At 39.9% G+C, this 19990-nt stretch overlaps 1 protein-coding gene across 1 annotated transcript in view; it reads left to right on the top strand.

Annotated features, from left to right (window-relative positions):
• Positions 1-465: 465 nt before the first annotated feature.
• The window catches only part of USP45 (ubiquitin specific peptidase 45), a 72813-nt gene continuing 53288 nt past the window's right edge, over positions 466-19990 (top strand). Inside the window, exons 1-5 of the mRNA XM_059401109.1 lie at positions 466-493; positions 5314-5432; positions 9408-9580; positions 11902-12005; positions 17459-17559. Coding sequence (XP_059257092.1) covers positions 5333-5432; positions 9408-9580; positions 11902-12005; positions 17459-17559 — 478 coding nt within the window. The 5' untranslated portion in view covers positions 466-493; positions 5314-5332. The remainder of the gene's footprint in view (positions 494-5313; positions 5433-9407; positions 9581-11901; positions 12006-17458; positions 17560-19990) is intronic.

Raw genomic sequence — 19990 nt, 5'->3', positions numbered from 1 at the left:
TAGGTGAAGGTCAAGAAATTTCTTGTCTCCGTAAGTAAGCTAGGACAGGTAAGCCGATAATAATGAAAAAAAATGCGAGACAACATATGACAAATGTCAGATGTGATTTTATTGCGGTGTGACGGAGAGAAGTCAGAAGCTATCCCTTCAGGCCTTCAGCAACAAGTGGGATTTAAGCCCGACTCCGGGAAGCCCTTGAACTGCTCACACCCGAACACCGTCCGGACGCAGCCGGGAGTTCCTAGCGGTTATCCTCCGATTAGCCGGCCTACGGGGCTCTGCAGATCCACAGAACGCAGGCGCGGCGCCACCGGCCCCGGGGTGGGGGTGGGGGGCGGTCCACGCCCCACTCCCGTGCGCCGCGGCGGGGAAGGCGTCAAACCCCGCCCCGGAGGCGGGGCAGGCACACGAGGCCCCGCCCCGGCCGACCGGGAGGTCAGCCGCGCATGCGCAGTCTCTTCTGGTTATAGACCCGGCGGCTCGGCCCGGCGTGGTGAGTCCGGGCTGAGGGGCTGGGGTCGTCGTAGTGTCTCGGTCATCGCTTCCTTTACCCCAGCCCCTTGTGGCAGGACAGGCCTGGGAGAGAGGCCTCCTACGCGCCCCGGTGTTGCCGATCCGGGGGTTCCCGGCGGTCACCGAGGGCCGCGTGAGTGCGGCCCGGCTGGGCGCCAGCGGCGGCGCCGGGTGGTTTGGGCGGGAGGGGTTCGCAGGGAGGGGCCCGAGTCTCCGCTGTATCGGGAAGCAGGCGCTCCCCGACGCCCTTCCCGCCTTCCTCCCGCGCGCTCTGCTCACTACCCATTTGCTCTTGAGAAACTTGGGGTGCTGTTGTTAGTGACGGGAGGGTAGTGTTAGGAGCCCCGGAGAAGGGCTGCTGGGGTCCAGGTCTCCATCCACCTCTTCCTGGCTCCGGGACCTCTGAAGTCACTTAACCTCTGCGGCTCTCAGATTCAAGTGTGAACTGGGGGCAGTTCTAGGAGCCCGTCTCCTAAGGTGGTTGTAGCACTACGTGAGGAAGTATCCTGGAGTGCTGAGAGCCGAGCGTGATGCACGCCCAACGTGTACAAGTGCTGTTCATCTTCTTGAGCCTGGTACTAAACGGAGAGTGTGTCCTCCTCCTCCCCACGGCGAAAATAATTGCCCAAGAGTTCAAGGGTAGGGAAAAAAGATTTTTTTTTTTTTCCTTGAGACTATGGGCTTTTGTTTGTACAGGATGTTAAAAAAAAAAAAAATCAAACATTTCTAAACAACTTAGTTGCGCATCCTACAGCAGAGAAAAGACAGATGTTAGAGTAATACTGAAATTGAAAACTGAACAGTTTTGTTTGGGAAACCGCGTGAAAAAAAAGGGCCAGAACTTACATCTCCTGAAAAGAGTTAACATATCAGGCCTGAGACTGCTCTCCTTAGAAAGGCCTGCTTGCTTGTTTGGCGTCTGGAAACAAAATAGTTCATGCAGTACCCTGTGGTTTATGCCGAAGTTAGCAGCCTCCAGGAAAACCCCAGCCCTGTGAGTCTGTGATGGGCTTCCCTGGGCAGAAACATTGCACAGACGTTGCTGGACTTTCCTTATTGGGAGGAAGAGTGTGCTCTGTTTGACCCTTTCTGGGAGGAAGAGAACACAAGGAAGCCTGCACGTAGATTCCTGCAAACTTCATTTGTGTCTTTTCATTATGCTCAGGTTGTATGTCCATACTCCATTGCCCTAATAAAAGTTAGCCTTGAGTACAACTACGTGCTGAGTCCTGTAAGTCCTTCCAGTAAATCTCCAAATATGACGGTGGTCTTGAAACTTCCCACACACAATATTGGTGATAGAAAGTACTTAAAGCTTGAGTAATTAGATTTTAATTTTGTCTCTTTTTGCCTAAAAAAAGGAAAGAAAAAGCTATACAGATAAGTGATTGCTAAATAGTGGGTTACTATCCAAAATTATTTCTCTGTTTAGACATATTGCAGGTCTTAGAAAAATCACTGGAAATTCACTGCGTTGGCAAGTGAAGTTTGAGTCACTGTCTTTTACAGACCTTTCATAGATTGTGGTCAAATACCTTTTCTTTTTGTTATTCTGCAAGCAGTATCTATGGGTTGATGTCTGTCTTTATCAAGATAAAGATGTCTGGGAAGCTGGGGAAAGGTATGGCTGGTTTCTCATGGCCCATTTTTCCTGGATTTTTTTTTTTTTAAGTTATGCCTGCATTTTCAGGACATCAAGTTGAAATAGTTGGAGGTAAGTCTGTAAATTTGGGGTTGGAAAGAGCAGATTGCCTTCTGATTATATCTTTTTTCCCTTGATAAAGTAGAAGACTAGATACTATTTTGAGAAGAAGGGAGATGGAGGAGTTAGACATTTAGAAGAGTGAGGAAGGTTTCAAATGGCTATGTGAGGAATAGGTAAATAGGTTTTCCAGAAAGTGTAGTAGATAATGTCATGTCTCGATCCATTTGAGATTGAGATTTTGATTATGAATTTAGCGGACCCAGTCACCTTTCTTACAAAATTTTCTCCAGCTTGTTTGGATGCAGACGTAGAGAAAGTGGTTAATTGGATTCATTTAGGTTTGGGGTTCTGTTAGGGGGGTTTTGTGGTAGTCCTTAAGGCTGGGCACACATATTTTGTTCTTTCTGTATACATGGTAAGGTTACACTCTTTGTACACATCCCACATCCCACTCCCTTACCCGCATGTCTACTCGAAGTTGAATGTGTCGAATGAGTTGCTTGGGCTGGTAAAATACAAGCAGACGTGACATACATCATTTCCAAGTGAAGCTTTAAGCACCAGCACTCCATTTGCTACTTCCCCATCTGTGCCTTGCTATAGTGATCATCTCACTTGGTGAGATGCAACCTCTCGCCAGCCTGGGCACTAAAAGGTGAATAGGAGTGGCTGAAGAGGCAAAGCTGGAAGAACTTGAATGTGTGATTAGAACTTGAATTAATGATTTTGCAAGGTAGAGCTATAGGGGTTTATAGCTAATAAATATAACTATGTATATATAGTTATATAGTGGAAGTTTGGAGGGAGAAGGCAATCAGAAATGAAGTGCTCGGGGCGCCTGGGTGGCTCAGTGGGTTAAAGCCTCTGCCTTCAGCTAAGGTCATGATCCCAGAATCCTGGGATGGAGCCCCACATCAGGCTCTGTGCTCAGCGGGGAGCCTGCTTCCTCCTCTCTGCCTGCCTCTCTGCCTACGCGTAATCTCTGTCTGTCAAGTAAATAAATAAAATCTTAAAAAAAAAGAAACGAAGTGCTCAAGGAACTCAGAGCCCTCGTTCGTCTCTCACCCTGAAGGCCATAATTTGTTGCAGTTTCGTTCAAGAGTGATGACCTCTGGAGTTAAAGAAATGGCTCTTAAAATGGTAAACTAAAAAGCTCCCTTATGCGGAATGTGGTATAACTGAATCAAGACTCAGAGTTATTTTTTTATTCATTTTTGAAGATTTATTTATTTTAGAGAATGTGTGTGCGCATGAGCACAGGGAGGGGCTGAGAAAGAGGGAGAAAACCTCAGACTTTCCACTGATTGAGGAGCCCAGCAGGGGGCTCCATCCCATGACCTTGAGATCGTGACCTCAGCCAAAATCAAGAATTGGCCACTCAACCAAATGAGCCACCCAGGCACCCCAAGATTCAGAATTTATTATTGAGCTGAAAGATTCTTCCATCTTAATCAACAAAAGCAAATAAACAAATAGCCACGAAAATTACAGTGTAGCTTAACCGTAGAACAGATGATATTAGGTAGGATTTAGGCTAAGCTTTAACAGAGACACCAAATACAGTGATTTTTAAAAAATGCTTAATTTCTTTTTAAATGCTTAATTTTTAATCTAAAATCTTAACAATTAATTTTGGATTTTTTAAAAATATAAAGAACAGAGGTAAGTAACAGCTTGAAGAGACAAGTGTGGGACATTATACAATGTTGCTATTGAAAGTGTGGTCTGTGAAAAAAAAGAAAGTGTGGTCTGTGGGGGCACCTGAGTGGCTGAGTTGGTTGAGCGTCTGACTCTTGGTTTCAGCTTGGGTCATAATCTCAGGATCCTGAGATCAAACCCCCTGTTGGGTTCCTCACTCTGTGGGGATTTTGCTTGAGATTCTTTCCCTCTACCTCTCCCTCTGCTTCTCCCAATGGTCGTGTGCATGCTCTCTCTCTAAAATAAATCTTAAGAAAACAAAACAAAATAAACACACCTGGTTTTTGGACCCACAGCAATGGCTTACCATTGGGAGCTTGTTAGACAGGCAGAACCTCAGGGCCTATGCAAGACTTATTGAATGAAAATCCACATTTTAACAAGATCTTTAAGGCAACTCATATGTTCTGGCCTGATTCTTAAAAAAGCCAGTGTCTTAGGAAAGTGTAAGATGGGAAGAATAGCTGTGGATTAAAAGATGCGAACAGTTAGCATGACATAACCAATACAAAGTGCACACCTTGACTGAATCTTGATTTTTAGAAAACAAGTATGGAAGATAATTATGAGTCAGCTGAAGAGGTTAGAATACGATGGAACCTCAGAATGGGGAATTACTGTTAATTTTCTTAGATGTCATAATGATGTGGCTATATATAGGAAAATGCTGTTATTCTTAAAAAAGATACAAACTCTTTGCAACTTTGAAATAGTTCAGCAGAAACAAATATACTCACATGTGTGTATTTCTCTCTCTGTCTCTCTCTGTACACACTGATACTTAGGTAAAACAAATGGGGCAGATGTTCTAGATGTGGAATGTAGGTAGTAAGTATATGGGTGTTTATTATATTGGTCTTTTACCTTTTCTGGAAGTTTAAATTTTTTCATAATAAAAACGTGGGGGAAAACCCCACAAAAAATACAGTATAGCTTAAAACAATTTCTGTCAGTCATTGCTAGGTCATACGGTGCAGGTAGAAGGGCTCATGTTGTGTTGGGCACATGGCTTCCGTCCCTGGTCCATTATGGCTTTTCCAACTTCTGTTTCCTAGCTGGTGGGACAGGAGTAGAGGCAAGGAGACCACATGACCCAGAAGGAGCACTGATTCCCTTGATCAAACCTTTTGGGTTTTTTTGTTTGTTTGTTTGTTTGTTTGTTTTTCATCCACCTGGACATCATGTATTTGGAGGGTAATTGGCAAAAGTCAAATGTAGTGTGCGTCTGTATATTGGTTTATAAAGATGTCTTTGGTTTCACCTGATGTTCTCTTCTTATTTTGATGTACTAGGGCCCAACTAAAACTGAAGTCATTTCTATTTTAATATACATTAAGTAATATACCTAAAATTTTAATTTTGAGGATTAAAGTGTATTCATTTCCCCCTACCCCCAGCCTTTTCAGTAAGTAACAGATGCGGGTGAAAGAGCCTTCCAGAGCTTTGCCTGAGAAAGCCAAAAGAACTAAAAGGCCTGCTCTACCTCATGATGAAGACTCTTCAGACGACATTGCTGGTAAATTGTGACCTCTGGCATCCTGAATAGTGTTGTGGAAAATAACCATATGTTTTTAATCAATAAGTCTTTTGCTCTTTATTTCCACTATTTTCTGCATGAACTGTAAAATCAGCTTGTCTAGTTCCAAAACATCTGGGTGATATTTTTATTGAGATTTCGTTTCGTTTATAAGTAACTTAGAATTGGCATCTTTTTGTTGTTTTCTGTTTCTCATGACCTGTTAAAGCCAGGCCTTCAAGCCTTGGGGGAGGGGGGGTAACTGGGGAGTTGCTGGCCTCAGGCTCACTTTTCTTTTGAGCTTCATGCCTTCTGTTTCAGCTTTTCTGAGAATTTTCCCTACTTTCTCCATTTAAAAAGACGTTTTTAATTTTTATTTCCACTTTTAAATATTTTTAACTTGGATAATGTTTCAGGATAGATTGTTGTATTGAGGGAAGTCTGAATTCTATCTTTAAGCATTTGTTTCATTCTGTGAATATGATTTTTTTCTCAGGGATTCTGATGATTCTTATGTTAGCTCTTCCCTGCCTGTCTTCTAGTTATTTTTTCTCAAATCCTCTGAAACTCCTACTTCCTTTTCATTCTGCTTGCTCTTTTCCTTTTTATCTTTTACAGTGTTTTCTGTAGTGCATCCTTTTTAGTTTTATCATCCTTTTTGTGGTTTTATTTATTTGTTCTTCCATTTCTATCCTGAGCTCTGCCAGTCACTTCCTACTGTTTTGCCACCTCATGTGGGAACATTTGCTTCTTCTGTTTTGTATTTTTGTTTCATGGCGGTGATTTCTGTGCCATTTGTTTTTCCTTTTTTTTTTTTTTTAATATTGGATAGAAATTGTGGCTTTAATTTTTCCTTGATTTCTCATTCTTTGATGTAGGGTTGCCTTTCTTGGACCAGGTAGTTTTAGAATATTTGTGTAAGGAGGAGGGCCATAGCACTGTCGAGACCAACTGGAGTTTTGAGTGTGAGCTCAGTTAGCTTGTATTTCTTTCCACCCAACAGGATGATACAGCCCTGAGGTTTTTTCCAGAATCTCAAGATCTCTTCTCCCCTCCTGTCATAGAGACAAGACTGTTTCTGGCAAATTTGACTTCTTTGTTTCTCACTTAGTGAATTAGAAATTGCCTTCTTTTGCTTCTTAAAACAAAACTGGCTCTAGGGGCTCTGCTGCCAGGGTTGTTGCAGCCCGGAGATTTAGGTTTCATTCTGCATCTGTGAAGCATGCGGGGTTCTCTGTGAGACCTACCGCTGCAGTGTGCTCTCTGCTTCCTTCTCTATGCACTCCTGTTTGAGCTCTGCTGTGTTGTGCGGGGAGGGCCCTGCCACTGGATTTATGACATGGGGCTTCAGAAAATGAACTGGGCGTTTTTGTTTTCTACTCTTGTTGACCTTGGACAATTTCTGGGAGGAAAATAGGGAAGTGTTGATTTTATTTTTTATTTTATTTAATTTAAAGATTTTACTTATTTATTTGAGAGAGAATGAGAGAGAGCAAGCACGAGAAGACGAGGGTCAGAGGGAGAAGCAGACTCCCTGCTGAGCAGAGATCCTGATCTGGGGCTCAATCCTAGGACTCCAGGATCATGACCTGAGCCAAAGGTGGTCGCTTAACCAACTGAGCCACCCAGCTGTTGACTTTAGACTATCATTTGTAAACTAGAGGACTTTCCTGTAAAGTTTTTTAATATTTAAAGTGAAAAACATGGATTTTAATTTGTTGTTTTTTATTTGTTTATGTGCAACAACTCTAGACTTTAATATATTTATATATTTTATTCAGGAATCTCAAGAAGACTTATTTGGCAGATGAAATTTACACAGTTGTATGATTAAAGAAATTACAGAAGACTGAGGAAATTTTATTAGCACAGAAATTTTTTTTACATCCCCCCCGCAAAGATTGTGAATATTATTTAAACACTGGTTAACTCTTGTAAGAAAACATAAAATTTTGAAATTTACTTATAAAAAGTATGTATGGTTGAGACATTTAAAAGCTCATAGAGTTAATTTGGACTCCTAGAACCTTTTTATCATGAATTCACTTGTCTCTGGATTCATTAACTATTTCAGTTTTGTAAGTCTGAATTGTAGACTCAGAGAATAGTTAAGTTGTGTCCTGGCCAGATCCCACCTCAGAGATGATATAGAAAGTGTATGGAATGATTTTTAGCCTTAGAAATTTAAACGATAAAAAACTCAAAGCATTGATATCTAGTAACCCACTTCTAGGTCCTGTATTTGTGTGGTCATCTATCAGTCTTCCTCAGAACACCCCTTTCTTTAATGGCAGGTGTCCTTGCTTTTCAAATATAGGACTCTGGAATTCCTCCTTTTGTGTCTATTCTTATAACTTGATTTTGGTGTAAAATTAGAAGTCCTAATCTTTCACCAGATTTACACATTATTTTTGTTGAAATTATATTTTATAATAAGTCACTTGTCAGGAGTCACATACTTAGGCTTGAGGATGAAGAGAACTAATGCTTCATCTCTCACTAGTTAACTAATAGGTGAAAAGGAGTGCTCTGCACTTGGGAAGGAAATGGAAAAAGTTGAAATGTACATACTCCTGCCTCCCTCTTCAAGTTACTCAGTCTTTCCTTCGTTGTTTACTTTTGGTGGATAGTTGTAGTTCTGGTGTTTGAAATAGTTGAGGTGGAAAAATAGAAGTGTTCAGGTATTTGGGAGACGTGGAAATGTCATTGTGCCCTTGGGAGAAGAACACGATTATCTGAAGAAATAAAAACATATTAGTTGATTTAGTTCAGTTGTCTCCACACAGTGCACCCGGTTCGACTCTGTTATAAAGGATAATTAAGGACCATGCAGAGTCACTTGTTATTTGGAAATATTCGTTAAGGAGAATTCTTGTTCCTGTAAATTATGCCATTGTTTGTTTCTCTTTCTCCTTTCTCTCAATAGTGATGAAAATAGCATCTGAGCAGAGGTAGGCTCTGTGAAAAGATTTTGTGTGTATATTTTATTTATTTATTTATTCAAAGATTTTATTTGACAGAGAGAGAGATTAGTAGGCAGAGAGGCAGGCAGAGAGAGAGGGAGAAGCAGGCTCCCTGCTGAGCAGAGAGCCCGATGTGGGACTTGATCCCAGAACCCTGAGATCATGACCTGAGCTGAAGGCAGAGGCTAAACCCACTGAGCCACCCAGGTACCCCTTTGTGTGTATATTTTAATGAGGAGGAAAATATTCAAACTGCTTGACCTGCTCACTAATAATCTATCTATCTATCTATCTATTTATTTATTTATTTATTTATTAGACTCTTTATTTTTAAACTAATTTTTGTATTAATAGGAAGGTTCAAAGAGATATACAAGGGGGTCCCATTCACCCTTCACGAAGACCCAACATCTGGTTGGGTGATTAACATCTGATTTAACATCTGGTATCTCCTTTTTTTTTTTTTTTTTAAGATTTTATTTATTTATTTGACAGACAGAGGCTTTAACCCACTGAGCCACCCGGGCGCCCCAATATCTGGTATTTCTATAGTACAACGTTAACACCAGGAAAATGGCATCCGTACAATCCTTAGAACTTATTCTGATTTCATCAAGATATGCAAGACCTCGTGTGTGTGTGTATCTGTGTCTATGTGAGTGGGTATAACTCTGCACACTTTTATTACATGTGTAGTTCTGTATAACCAACACAATTGAGAGACTCGACTGCCCCATCACCACCCCCAAGATTTACCTGTTTATAGCCACACTCCCTGTTATCCATCCATGGTCCCTGGCAGCCACAAATCTGTTCTCCAAATCACCAATCATGTTAATTCACAAATGCTTTATAAATGAAACCATACAGTATGTATCCTTTTGAGTTATTTTGTTTTTCGGATCTCTCTTCTTTTTAGTTACAGCATTTTAATGCTACTGACTTTTGCTTACTGATGCTAGCTCTTCGGTTTAGCAAAGAAAATGTTCCCATTTCATTTTGTCTCATTCAGCAGGTTTCACTTGCCAGCATGTAAGTCATGCTATCAGTGTGAATCATGTGAAGAAAGCAATAGCTGAGAATGTGTTGTCAGTTTGCTCAGAATGTTTAAAAGAAAGAAGATGCTGTGAGGGGCGGCCAGTACTTCCCTCTGACATTTGGTTGTGCCTCAAGTGTGGTTTTCAGGTGAGAAAATTGATTTTTATCTGTGAGTTTGTCTTAAATATTTTTTTTTTTTTAAGATTTTTTATTTATTTATTTGACAGAGATCACAAGTAGGCAGAGAGGCAGGCAGAGAGAGAGGAAGGGAAGCAGGCTCCCCGCTGAGCAGAGAGCCCGATGCGGGGCTCGATCCCAGGACCCTGAGATCATGACCTGAGCCGAAGGCAGAGGCTTTAACCCACTGAGCCACCCAGGCGCCCCTTAAATATTTTTCTTAAATGCTTATTGTAAGTTGGACTATTGGTAATGTTTAGAACTTAAAATAAATTTATTCATGTTCAGATAGACTTCTCCAAGGTTGAACTAAGAAACATTTGTTAAGGTAACATTTGTTAAGGTTATCTTCAGAAAGCAATCACGTGTGGTTTAGAAATACTTTGATAGAGAATCCAACCTACTTGCAGTAGTTCTCATCTCTGGACCTGCCTTTACCTATTTGTATTTACTTAAGAAATAGATCCAAGATTTTTTGTACATCTTACTAGATTAATTTTTTTTCTCTCTACAAAAGGATTCTTAAAAAAAAAACAATTTTTTAACATCTTAGAAGCTATTAATATCTGTAATATATTTTTTTAATTTTTTAATTTTTTTTTATAAACATATAATATATTTTTATCCCCAGGGGTACAGGTCTGTGAATCGCCAGGTTTACACACTTCACAGCACTCACCAAAGCACATACCCTCCCCAGGGGTCATAGGGCAGTTCTATTTTCAACATTTTGAGGAATCTCCATGCTGTTTTCCAGAGAGGTTGCACCAGCTTGCATTCCCACCAACAGTGTAGGAGGGTTCCCCTTTCTCCGCATCCTCGCCAGCATCTGTCATTTCCTGACTTGTTGATTTTAGCCATTCTGACTGGTGTGAGGTGATATCTCTTTGTGGTTTTGATTTGTATTTCCCTGATGCCGAGTGATATGGAGCATGTAATATTTTTTAATAACATTTAAGATGTCTATAATTTTTTTAAAATGAGAGGAATGCTTATTACCTTACATAGTTCGTAAGTAAGAACCCTTTAGGATTAGTTAATTCAATGAAAAGAGCACTGAAAACTGAAATTTCTTCCATTTTTCTTTTGTCCACCCTCAATTTCATAGCTGCTTTTTATCGCCAAATATGGTTCATGTGTTATATGTCATACAGCAAACCTCAAAGGCCAGAAAGAGGGCAAAAAGGACATCCCTTTCCTGTTTTGTTTTTTTTTTTAATTATTTTTGTTAACATATAATGTATTATTTGCCCCAGGGGTACAGGTGGCTTACACATCTCACAGCACTCACATAGCACATACCCACCACAATGTCCATAACCCCGCCACCCTATCCCTATGCCCCCACACCCCAGCAGCCCTCTGTTTTGTGAGATTAAAAAACTTTTCCCAGAAACATCTAGCAGACTGCCCCTCATGTCGCATTGACCAGAACTGGATCTCATTTCTTTACTTAGCTGGTCAGGGAAATTACTGTGATTGGTCTGAGTCTCATTAGTTGCCAGTGGGTTTGGGTGGAGGTGTGGACAGTATTAGAAAATATGTTTATGGGGGGGGCACTGATCTGCAAGGATGCTTGGTGCCCCACAGTGTGTAAGGCAGAGAGTATGTTCATTTTTTTTTTTAAAGATTTTATTTATTTATTTAACAGACAGAGATCACAAGTAGGCAGAGAGGCAGGCAGAGAGAGAGGGGGAAGCAGGCTCCCCGCTGAGCAGAGAGCCCGATGTGGGGCTCGATGTGGGGCTTGATCCCAGGACCCTGGGCTCATGACCTGAGCTGAAGGTAGAGGCTTAACCCACTGAGCCACCCAGGCGCCCCAGTTCATTTTTAAATAATAGGGAAATGAACTCAGCCCATGATTGTTCTAGGCAAATACTATGTTACAAAAAGCAAGTTAGCCTCTTTGCAAGAAATTAAACTTAATGAGAATCTGTATTATTTTCTGAAACTTTTCTCTCCTGCTTGAAATTAAAAACCAAAACTTTTCTAATCATGAGAATGATTTAAGTTTTTTTTTTAATTTTTTTTAAAGATTTTATTTATTTATTTGACAGAGAGAGATCACAAGTAGGTAGAGAGGCAGACAGAGAGAGAGAGAGAGGGAAGCAGGCTCCCTGCTGAGCAGAGAGTCCGATATGGGACTCGATCCCAGGACCCTGAGATCATGACCTGAGCTGAAGGCAGCGGCTTAACCCACTGAGCCACCCAGGCGCCCCTGATTTAAGTTTTGATTAACTTGAAACAAACCAATATGTAAATGGTACAAATAGCATTCTGTTCATCTTTAGGGATGTGGTAGAAACTCAGAAGGCCATCATTCACTGAAGCACTACAAGAGTTGGAGAACAGAATCTCATTGTATTACAGTTAGTCTGAGCACATGGATTATATGGTAAGTTGGATTTTCTTGCCGCTTGTGTCCACTACAAAAAAATATCATTTTCTTTGAGCTTTACAAGGTAAACTATTTAAAGATATTATACCCTCTTGTGCTTTTTATCCTGAACACAACCTGTGGAATACTTTAAGAAAATTCATATTACCTGTGAATATAAAATTTAAATAAGGAATAATTTAGTCATCCCTCTACTTTTTTTTTTTTTTTTAACATTTTTTTCATAGGATAAAGAAACGTTCTTCCTAGTTGATTTCTCATAATCAACTTGCTAAGACAGGAATTCCAGAGTACTAGGAAAGGAAAGTGCTTCAAAAGCAGTCAAGTGGTTTGGTGATTCCCTGGAGGGGAAAGGGTAAGCCTGGGTGATTCTACTGCTTAATCCTGGCTGGGAACAAAGTTCAGTTCCCTCCTTTTACATATAAGGACACTGAGTATCATTTACTTTTTTATAGTTACAAAGTAAACGTCCAGGCACTAAAACAAGTCTTTGATTCCCTAGTTTCTTACTAGCATGGCATACCTGCTTCAATGGCGTAAATGGATACTGTATCAAAAAGCTTCCCAGCTTTTTTTTTTTTACAAAAAAAAATTTTTTTTTGTTTTACAATTTTCTTTTTTAAATGTATATATGCATCTTTTTCAACAGAAATTTTCTAAAAATTTCAAAAGCTTTCAAGTTTTCCTTGAATGAATTTTCAGAGGTTTTCACAGAAATACTTTAACTTTGTGTTTTCACTTCTCAGATCTAAAATTAATGTAGCAATATTTTGGCTTATAGAAGAAATCATCATCTTATAATATAAATTCATGACATGGGTCAGGTGTTGCTGCAGTTGTGTTTTTGTTGTTCCCAAGTAATAATATTGGGGGGAATGAGGAAAGCATAGAGACAGATTACTATGTAAATGATACATTGGAGTAGGGGAGAGGAGGAGGATGATGCCTGGTGTGGCAGCTGAAGAACTACTTCTCTGCAGCCTGAGTGGAGCAGTGGTCTCCGACAATGGGGCCCATCACAGTCTCCAGGAAGTCTTGTTAAAATAGACTACTGGGCCTCGGACTAGAGATTCTGATTTCGTAGTTCTTGGGTGGGACCTAAGAATTGCATTTCTAACAAGTTCCTAGGATTGCTGATGCTGCTGGCCTGGGGACCACAGTTTGAGGACTACAGAAACAGAGGAAGGTGGAGGGAGAGTTGAGTGGCACCTGGTACAATAGGCTTATTTCAACTGAGTCTGTGTCAGAACTTCTGTTGTAGCTCTGAGGACCAGAATTATGGTGTGAATCATGATGTCATTTCAGAAAAAAAAAAACCCTCAAAAAAACAAAAAAACAAAGCCCACAAAAACCAAAACAAGTTACCTAGCATAATCGTGTTGTTAGATTTAACTTTATTGATTTTGTAATTTTATTTTTATGCTTAATTATTTAATTTTGCTTTCATAGATATATAGACCTATAAGGACAATCAATTATTGATCATTTTGTGAGTAGACAGTTAGATATGTATTATAATGAAAATAATTTAAGTCATATTTGAGGAAAAATTTTAAAGGAAGAAATTCAAGCTGGTCATATGCATTTACAGAAACTTAGAGGTTGGGACTATTTTCTTTTTCTTATTTAATTCTTTTTTTTTTTTTTTAAGATTTTTTGTTTTTTATGTGACAGACAGAGATCACAAGTAGGCAGAGAGGCAGGCAGAAAGAGAGGTGGGGGAAGCAGGCTCCCTGTGACTCAGGGCTCGATCCCAGGACCCTGGGATCATGACTCGAGCCGTAGGCAGAGGCTTTAACCCTCTGAGCCACCCAGGTGCACCCCCCCTGCATCTAATTCTTAAACCTTAAAAAGTTTAACAATTTTTGGGGTGCCTGCATGGCTCAGTCACTTAAACGTCTGCCCTCGTCTCAGGTCATGATCTCAGGGTCCTGGTTCCTGGGTCCTGGGATCGAGCCCCACATCAGGCTCCCTGCTCCTCAAGGAGTCTGCTTCTCCTTCTGTCCCTTCCCCCTTCTCACGTGCGTGCTCATATTCTCTCTCTCAAATAAATAAATAAAATCTTAAAAAAAAATTATAACAATTTCAGTAGAAAACTTTACTAATTTCGGTTATAGGCCAACTTGAACTAGAAAAAAAACTTGGAAACCCTAAAAAAGAAAGGAATGTGGTAGATTTGATTTAATTATGGCTAATAAAGTGTTGCTCAGTAGTGGATTTAATGCTGCTTTAACAGGTAGTAATTATTAGCGCAGTGGCTTCTTACCTCTGACTTTCTTCAGAATCACAGAGGTGGAATGAAAAATCCATTGGTACCATTCATTGGTCCTCTGTTAAATCAGGGCTTTTATATTGTTAAATTCCATACGTGATTCTTACGCCTGACCAGTGTTAAAAGGCACTGGTTTAGCACTTAAAGTTAACATAGAAGATGACTGCTTTTATTTATCTTTTTACTTTTTCAGGTGAGTGCTTTTATTAAAGTACTTAAATCTTGGTTGAAAGGTATAGCATTTCCCCTATACTTTTATTACCTTGTTGATTTGTGAGCCCTCCTGTGTTCTAGTTTCTCATCTGTAAAAAGGAAGTATTATACTTCTGGAGAGCCAATTATTTTAAAAATGATAATACTCTTTTGGCTGTTGTGAGGAATTAAATCACAAAATGCATGTAAAGCATTTACAGTAGTTCCTGACACAAGTAGAAGCTCAATTAAAATTTTTTTTGGTTATTTCTAATGGGAACAAGTAGAATTAATTCATGTTGAGCTGTCCTCTTTTCTCCAAATCCACTGCCATTGTGTAGTTTTTATTTACATTTTCTTTTTGTATTCTTAAAGTGACAATATATTTTATAGCAAGTAAGAATTAAATTATAGCATCAGTAAAAATTTCTTGACATTTCAATATTTTGCAAATGAGCAATTTTTATTATTTTTGGCAATAGTTACATCAGTAAATTTTGAGGGTTTATAATAGTGTGAATCTGGTAACAACATTGTTTGAATTCCATCATGGTCTATTAGAAAACATCATGGGAATGTTTTCTGTGGTTTGTTTCCTTCACAGGTTTATCTGTGTACCTATGTATTTCCTTTTTTCTTTTCTTTTTTTTTCTTTTTAAGATTTCATTTATTTATTTGACAGATAGCGCAAGTAAGCAGAGCGGCAGGCAGAGTGAGAGAGAGAAGTAGGCTCTCTGCTGAGCAGGGACCTCGATTGGGGGCTTGCTCCCAGGACCCTGGAATCATGACATGAGCTGAAGGCAGCCACTTAACCAACTCGGCCACCCAGCTGCCCCATACATGTGTATTTCTGTATGCAAGCAATAAAGTAATATTTGTATTTTTGTATGAGTAAATATTTGACTGAATTTTGAGTGCTGTTTAAAATAGGAACCCAGACCTAGTTTGTAGCCATTAATCTCAGGACCACTAGTAATTACAAGAAGATTGTGAATATGTAGTGTGTTGGCATAACACTTAATATTTAGGGGTGCCTGGGAGGCTCAGTGGGTTAAAGCCTTTGCCTTCAGCTCAGGTCACGATCTCAGGGTCCTGGGATGGAGCCCCGCATCAGGTTCCCTGCTCAGGGAGCCTGCTTCCCCCTCTCTCTCTGCCTGCCTCTTTGCCTACTTGTGATCTCTCTCTGTCAAATAAATAAAATCTTTAAAAAAAAAAAAACCCACTTAATATTTATAAAACACTTTCAATATATTCAAATATATGTTCTTATTTAACCATTGGATCTTATGAAGATATGTAAGATATTATGAAGCAAGTAATGATAATACATAGAAAAAAATTTTATTAATACTATATGCACTAATGAGTAAACGTAGTAGAGGGCAGCTTTCTAGAAAGAAATGTGCTTTTGAAAATCTTTGGGAACTCTCTTCCCAACTAAGCCCCAAATAACAGTTAGCCAGTCTTCTCCTCTCTATAAGTGGCATCTCCATCACTTAAGTATTCAGGTCAGAAGCCTAGTACTTACTTTCTTTCCCTTTCTATTTTTAAATCCTTTAACAAATGTAGACAAAATGGTATAATGATATCCTCCATACCTGTCAACCAACTTTAAACATTCCCAACTCTCAGCAGGTCTTTCCTCTAGACCAGAATTTCTGGATCTCAGGACTGTCGTCATTTGAGCTGACAGTTCTTTGCTGTGAGAGGACTGCCCTGTATGTCACCGGAGGTCTAGCTGTCTACCCAGCAGCTTCCCCCGTTGTGACAATGAGACGTGTCTCAAAACATTACCAAATGTCTCCTGAGGGGCAAAATTGCTCCTCTTTGAGATTCTCCAACTTATCCTCATCCACTTCCCCCTTTCCATGGCAGTTATTATTATTTTTTAAAATATTTTATTTATTTATTTGACAGAGAGACACAGTGAGAAAGGGAACGCAGGAGTGGGAGAGGGAGAAGCAGTCCTCCCGCCAAGCAGGGAGCCTGATGTGGGGCTCCATCCCAGGACCCTGAGATGACATGAGCCAAAAGCAGGCATTTAACAACTGAGCCACCCAGGCGCCCTGGCATGGCAGTTATTTTTATACCTCTCTGTCTCTACCTGTAATTTCCATAAAATAAATCTGTTCATTTCTCTCTTGCTTCTACCCTGACCTTCTATTCCTGATTTTTTCCATCTGACATTTGCCAGAATGATGTTTTTTTGTTGTTGTTGTTTGTTTGTTTTTTAATTTATTTGACAGAGAGAGCCACCCAAGTGCCCCTCCAATCTGTATTTTAAAAACATCACTCTTGGGGCATCTGGGTGGCTTAGTGGGTTAAGCCTCTGCCTTTGGCTCAGGTCATGATCTCAGGGTCCTGGGATTGAGCCCCAAATCGGGTTCTCTGCTCGCCAGGGAGCCTGCTTCTCTTTTTCTCTCTCTGTCTGCCTCTCTGCCTACTTATGATCTCTGTCTGTCAGATAAATGGACGAAATCTTAAAAAAAAAAAAAATACAGATTGGATCACATCACTTCCCTGCTTAAAAAACTCCTCATGGCTTTCCCTTACACTTAGTATAAAGTACTAGAACTTTAATTTGAATAAGGCTCCGTATGAACTCTCTCCTGCTCATTTCTCTAGACTTACCTAATGCCCCACTCTACGTATATTACCCCCCCATTTTATTTATTTACTTATTTAAAAAAAAATTATTTATTTATTGGACAGATAGAGATCACAAGTAGGCAGAGAGAGAGAGATGAGGAAGCAGGTTCCCCACTGAGCAGAAAGCCTGATGTGGGGCTCGATCCCAGGACCCTGGGATCATGACCTGAGCTAAAGGCAGAGGCTTTAACCCACTGAGCCACCCAGGCACCCCTACACCCCCCCCCCCATTTTAAAGACAAGACTGGGTAAATATCAACTTTACTACTTTATTACCTGGTGTGCAAAATTATTGAAGATGATTTCATATTTACTTACATATTTATATTTTTTTCAGGTGTTATGAATGTGATGAAAAATTATCAACACAGTGTAATAAGAAGGTTTTGGCTCAAACAGTTGATTTTCTCCAGAAGCATGTTTCTAAAACACAAACAGGTAAGTTAAGCAGTTGCTAAAGAAATTTGTATTAATGTATAATAGTTTATATTTAATACAGAGAGTTTATAAGTTCATAAGTAGTACCTTAGATTTTACTGAGAGCTCTCCACACAAGTGCCATGCATCCTTAGGTGGTAATCTTTTGATGTGATGTTGTGTTGTATTTACGTAGCTAATATGAGAAGCTAGACAGGGTAGTGACTGGATCGTGGGCTTCTGAGTCAGACCAGTGCTGAGTTTGAATTCAGACTCCACTTAAATTTCTTACTATCTGTGTGTCCTTTACTTCTTAGTTTGCTTACTTTAAAAATTAGGATGATAATTCCAATGTGTGCGGTTACTGTGAGCCTTAGAAATAATGTTTTCTGAAAATTTAGAAATGGTGAATGTAAAAATGCTTGCATGGTGCCCAACACCTGTTTATGGAGTGTTATCTGCTCTTCGTTATGTAATCATAGTGTGGTTCTGACACTAACCACCAGGAGTTAGGCTAACCTTGCAGGTTAAGGGCTTGCTTAGTCCAACTCAAGATTAAACTCACTTTGGACACCATCCTCAAGCTCCCGTGCTTTCAGGCTGTCCACATTTCTGACAAACTGGCTCTAAATTTAGGGGTTCCCACTATCCTTCTTAGATTGTATAATTTGCTAGAATGACTCAGAGAACTCAGGAAAGTCCTATAGTTAAAATTATAGTTTTATTATAACAGGAAAAAGATACAAATTAGGACCAGCTAAAAGAATAGACACATAGGGCAAGAACTAGAAAAGTCCCAAGCATGAATCTCCTGTATCTTCTTGTGGAGTCAGGACACTGCCTGACACTGCCTCCTGGCACACTGATGTTTATCAGACACACAAAGTATTGTTAACCAGGAAAGGTATCTAGAGCTGTGGTGTCCACAGTTTTTAGTTGGTGTTTCATTGGATAGGTACCACTGCTGGAATCATTGGCCACATGGTTGAACTCAGTCTCTGGTACCTCAGCCCTCTAATCACATGTTGGTCTTTCTGGCATGGCTAGCTGCCATCTTGAGTACTCTTATCAGCATAAATTGTCTAGGGGCCCACCAAGAATAAGAAAGACACTCCTGTCCCTCTGGAAATCCCAGGATAGAGGGGTTACTTCTCAGGTACCTGGTTACTGAGAGGCCAAATCCTTTCTCATTCAATAGTAATGTATTATATATTATAAACTTCGTTAGTTATGTGTGTTGTTGTCTAACATATAAACTATGTATAACACATGTTAATCTAAATGAAGAGTGTGTAGGGAAGCAGTTTCTTCATTCAGAAATATTAAGTGCCTACCACATACTGGGTTTTATACTTTATTCAATATTAATGATAAAACAAAAAACAGTTTTATATTGCCCTTTTGGAGTGTACAGTATAGTGGGACAGACAGACCAAAAATATGTGTATGTATTTCTGATGAGCACAAAGGAAAGAAGAGATTGCAGGGATAGGTAATAATCTAGTGGTCACAGTGATCAAAAAAGGCCAGTAGAGCTGGAGTGTGGTTTGCTGGGAGAGAGTAGAACGAAATGAAGAAGTGAGTGGGGAAAGAAAATAAGTGTGAGTTCGTGAAGGATACTGTAAGGAATTCCTTGGTAAAGAATTTTTATTTCATCGGAAGTGTAATGGAAGCTCTTAAAGTGTTTCGAGCGGGGGAGTAATGTCATTTCATCTTTTTAAAATAGCATTACTCCGATTTCTGTATGGACTGTTGGAGTTGAGAGCAAAGGTGAGGAGATCATTAAGAAGGTCAGAGGAGGTTGTTGTGGTAGGGCAAATGAGAACCCAGGAGGGGCACTGGTGGAAGGTGGGTGGAGTAGATATAGAGGGTGTGGGAGAGTGGGGAGAATCCAAACTCACCTCAGGGTTTTGGTATAGGTGAATGGGTGAATGGACATGATCATTTTGAAACACCTTTGGTGCAGAATTGAACTGCTTAGTAGGTGGCATTCAGAAACTGAAAAATAAAATTAAAATATACAGTCGTTAGCTATATTTTCTATAACCCAACATACAAGCATTTTTGTTAGCTATTGCTCAAGACAAAAATGGCAAACAAATTGGCAAAGGAACTGGAGGAGGTAAACATGGGTTCCGGACAGCAGTAGAAATGATTAATTTTTTTTCACTCATTTATTTATTCAGCAAACATGTATTGAAACATTACTCTGTCCCAGGCATACTAGTCATAGCTCCAATTCTGCTCAAATAAAGAACCAGGAAAATATGATGATGCTAGACATTTAACACTTAAGGAATGGCTTAGGGTCTTAATGCTGCCTCCTGAAGACTGCACATTTAATGTGTTTTGGCCATGAGAAGGTATGTGGGGCTATCTGGGGGTGGCAAAAGTACAATTACAGAAAATATTTTATCTGGATTTTTTTTCCATCTTAGAGGTTCTTTGAGAT

This window comes from Mustela nigripes, chromosome 5 (assembly GCF_022355385.1).
Source record: "Mustela nigripes isolate SB6536 chromosome 5, MUSNIG.SB6536, whole genome shotgun sequence".
Taxonomy (NCBI): domain Eukaryota; kingdom Metazoa; phylum Chordata; class Mammalia; order Carnivora; family Mustelidae; genus Mustela; species Mustela nigripes.
This window is presented reverse-complemented; position numbering and strand designations above follow the sequence as displayed.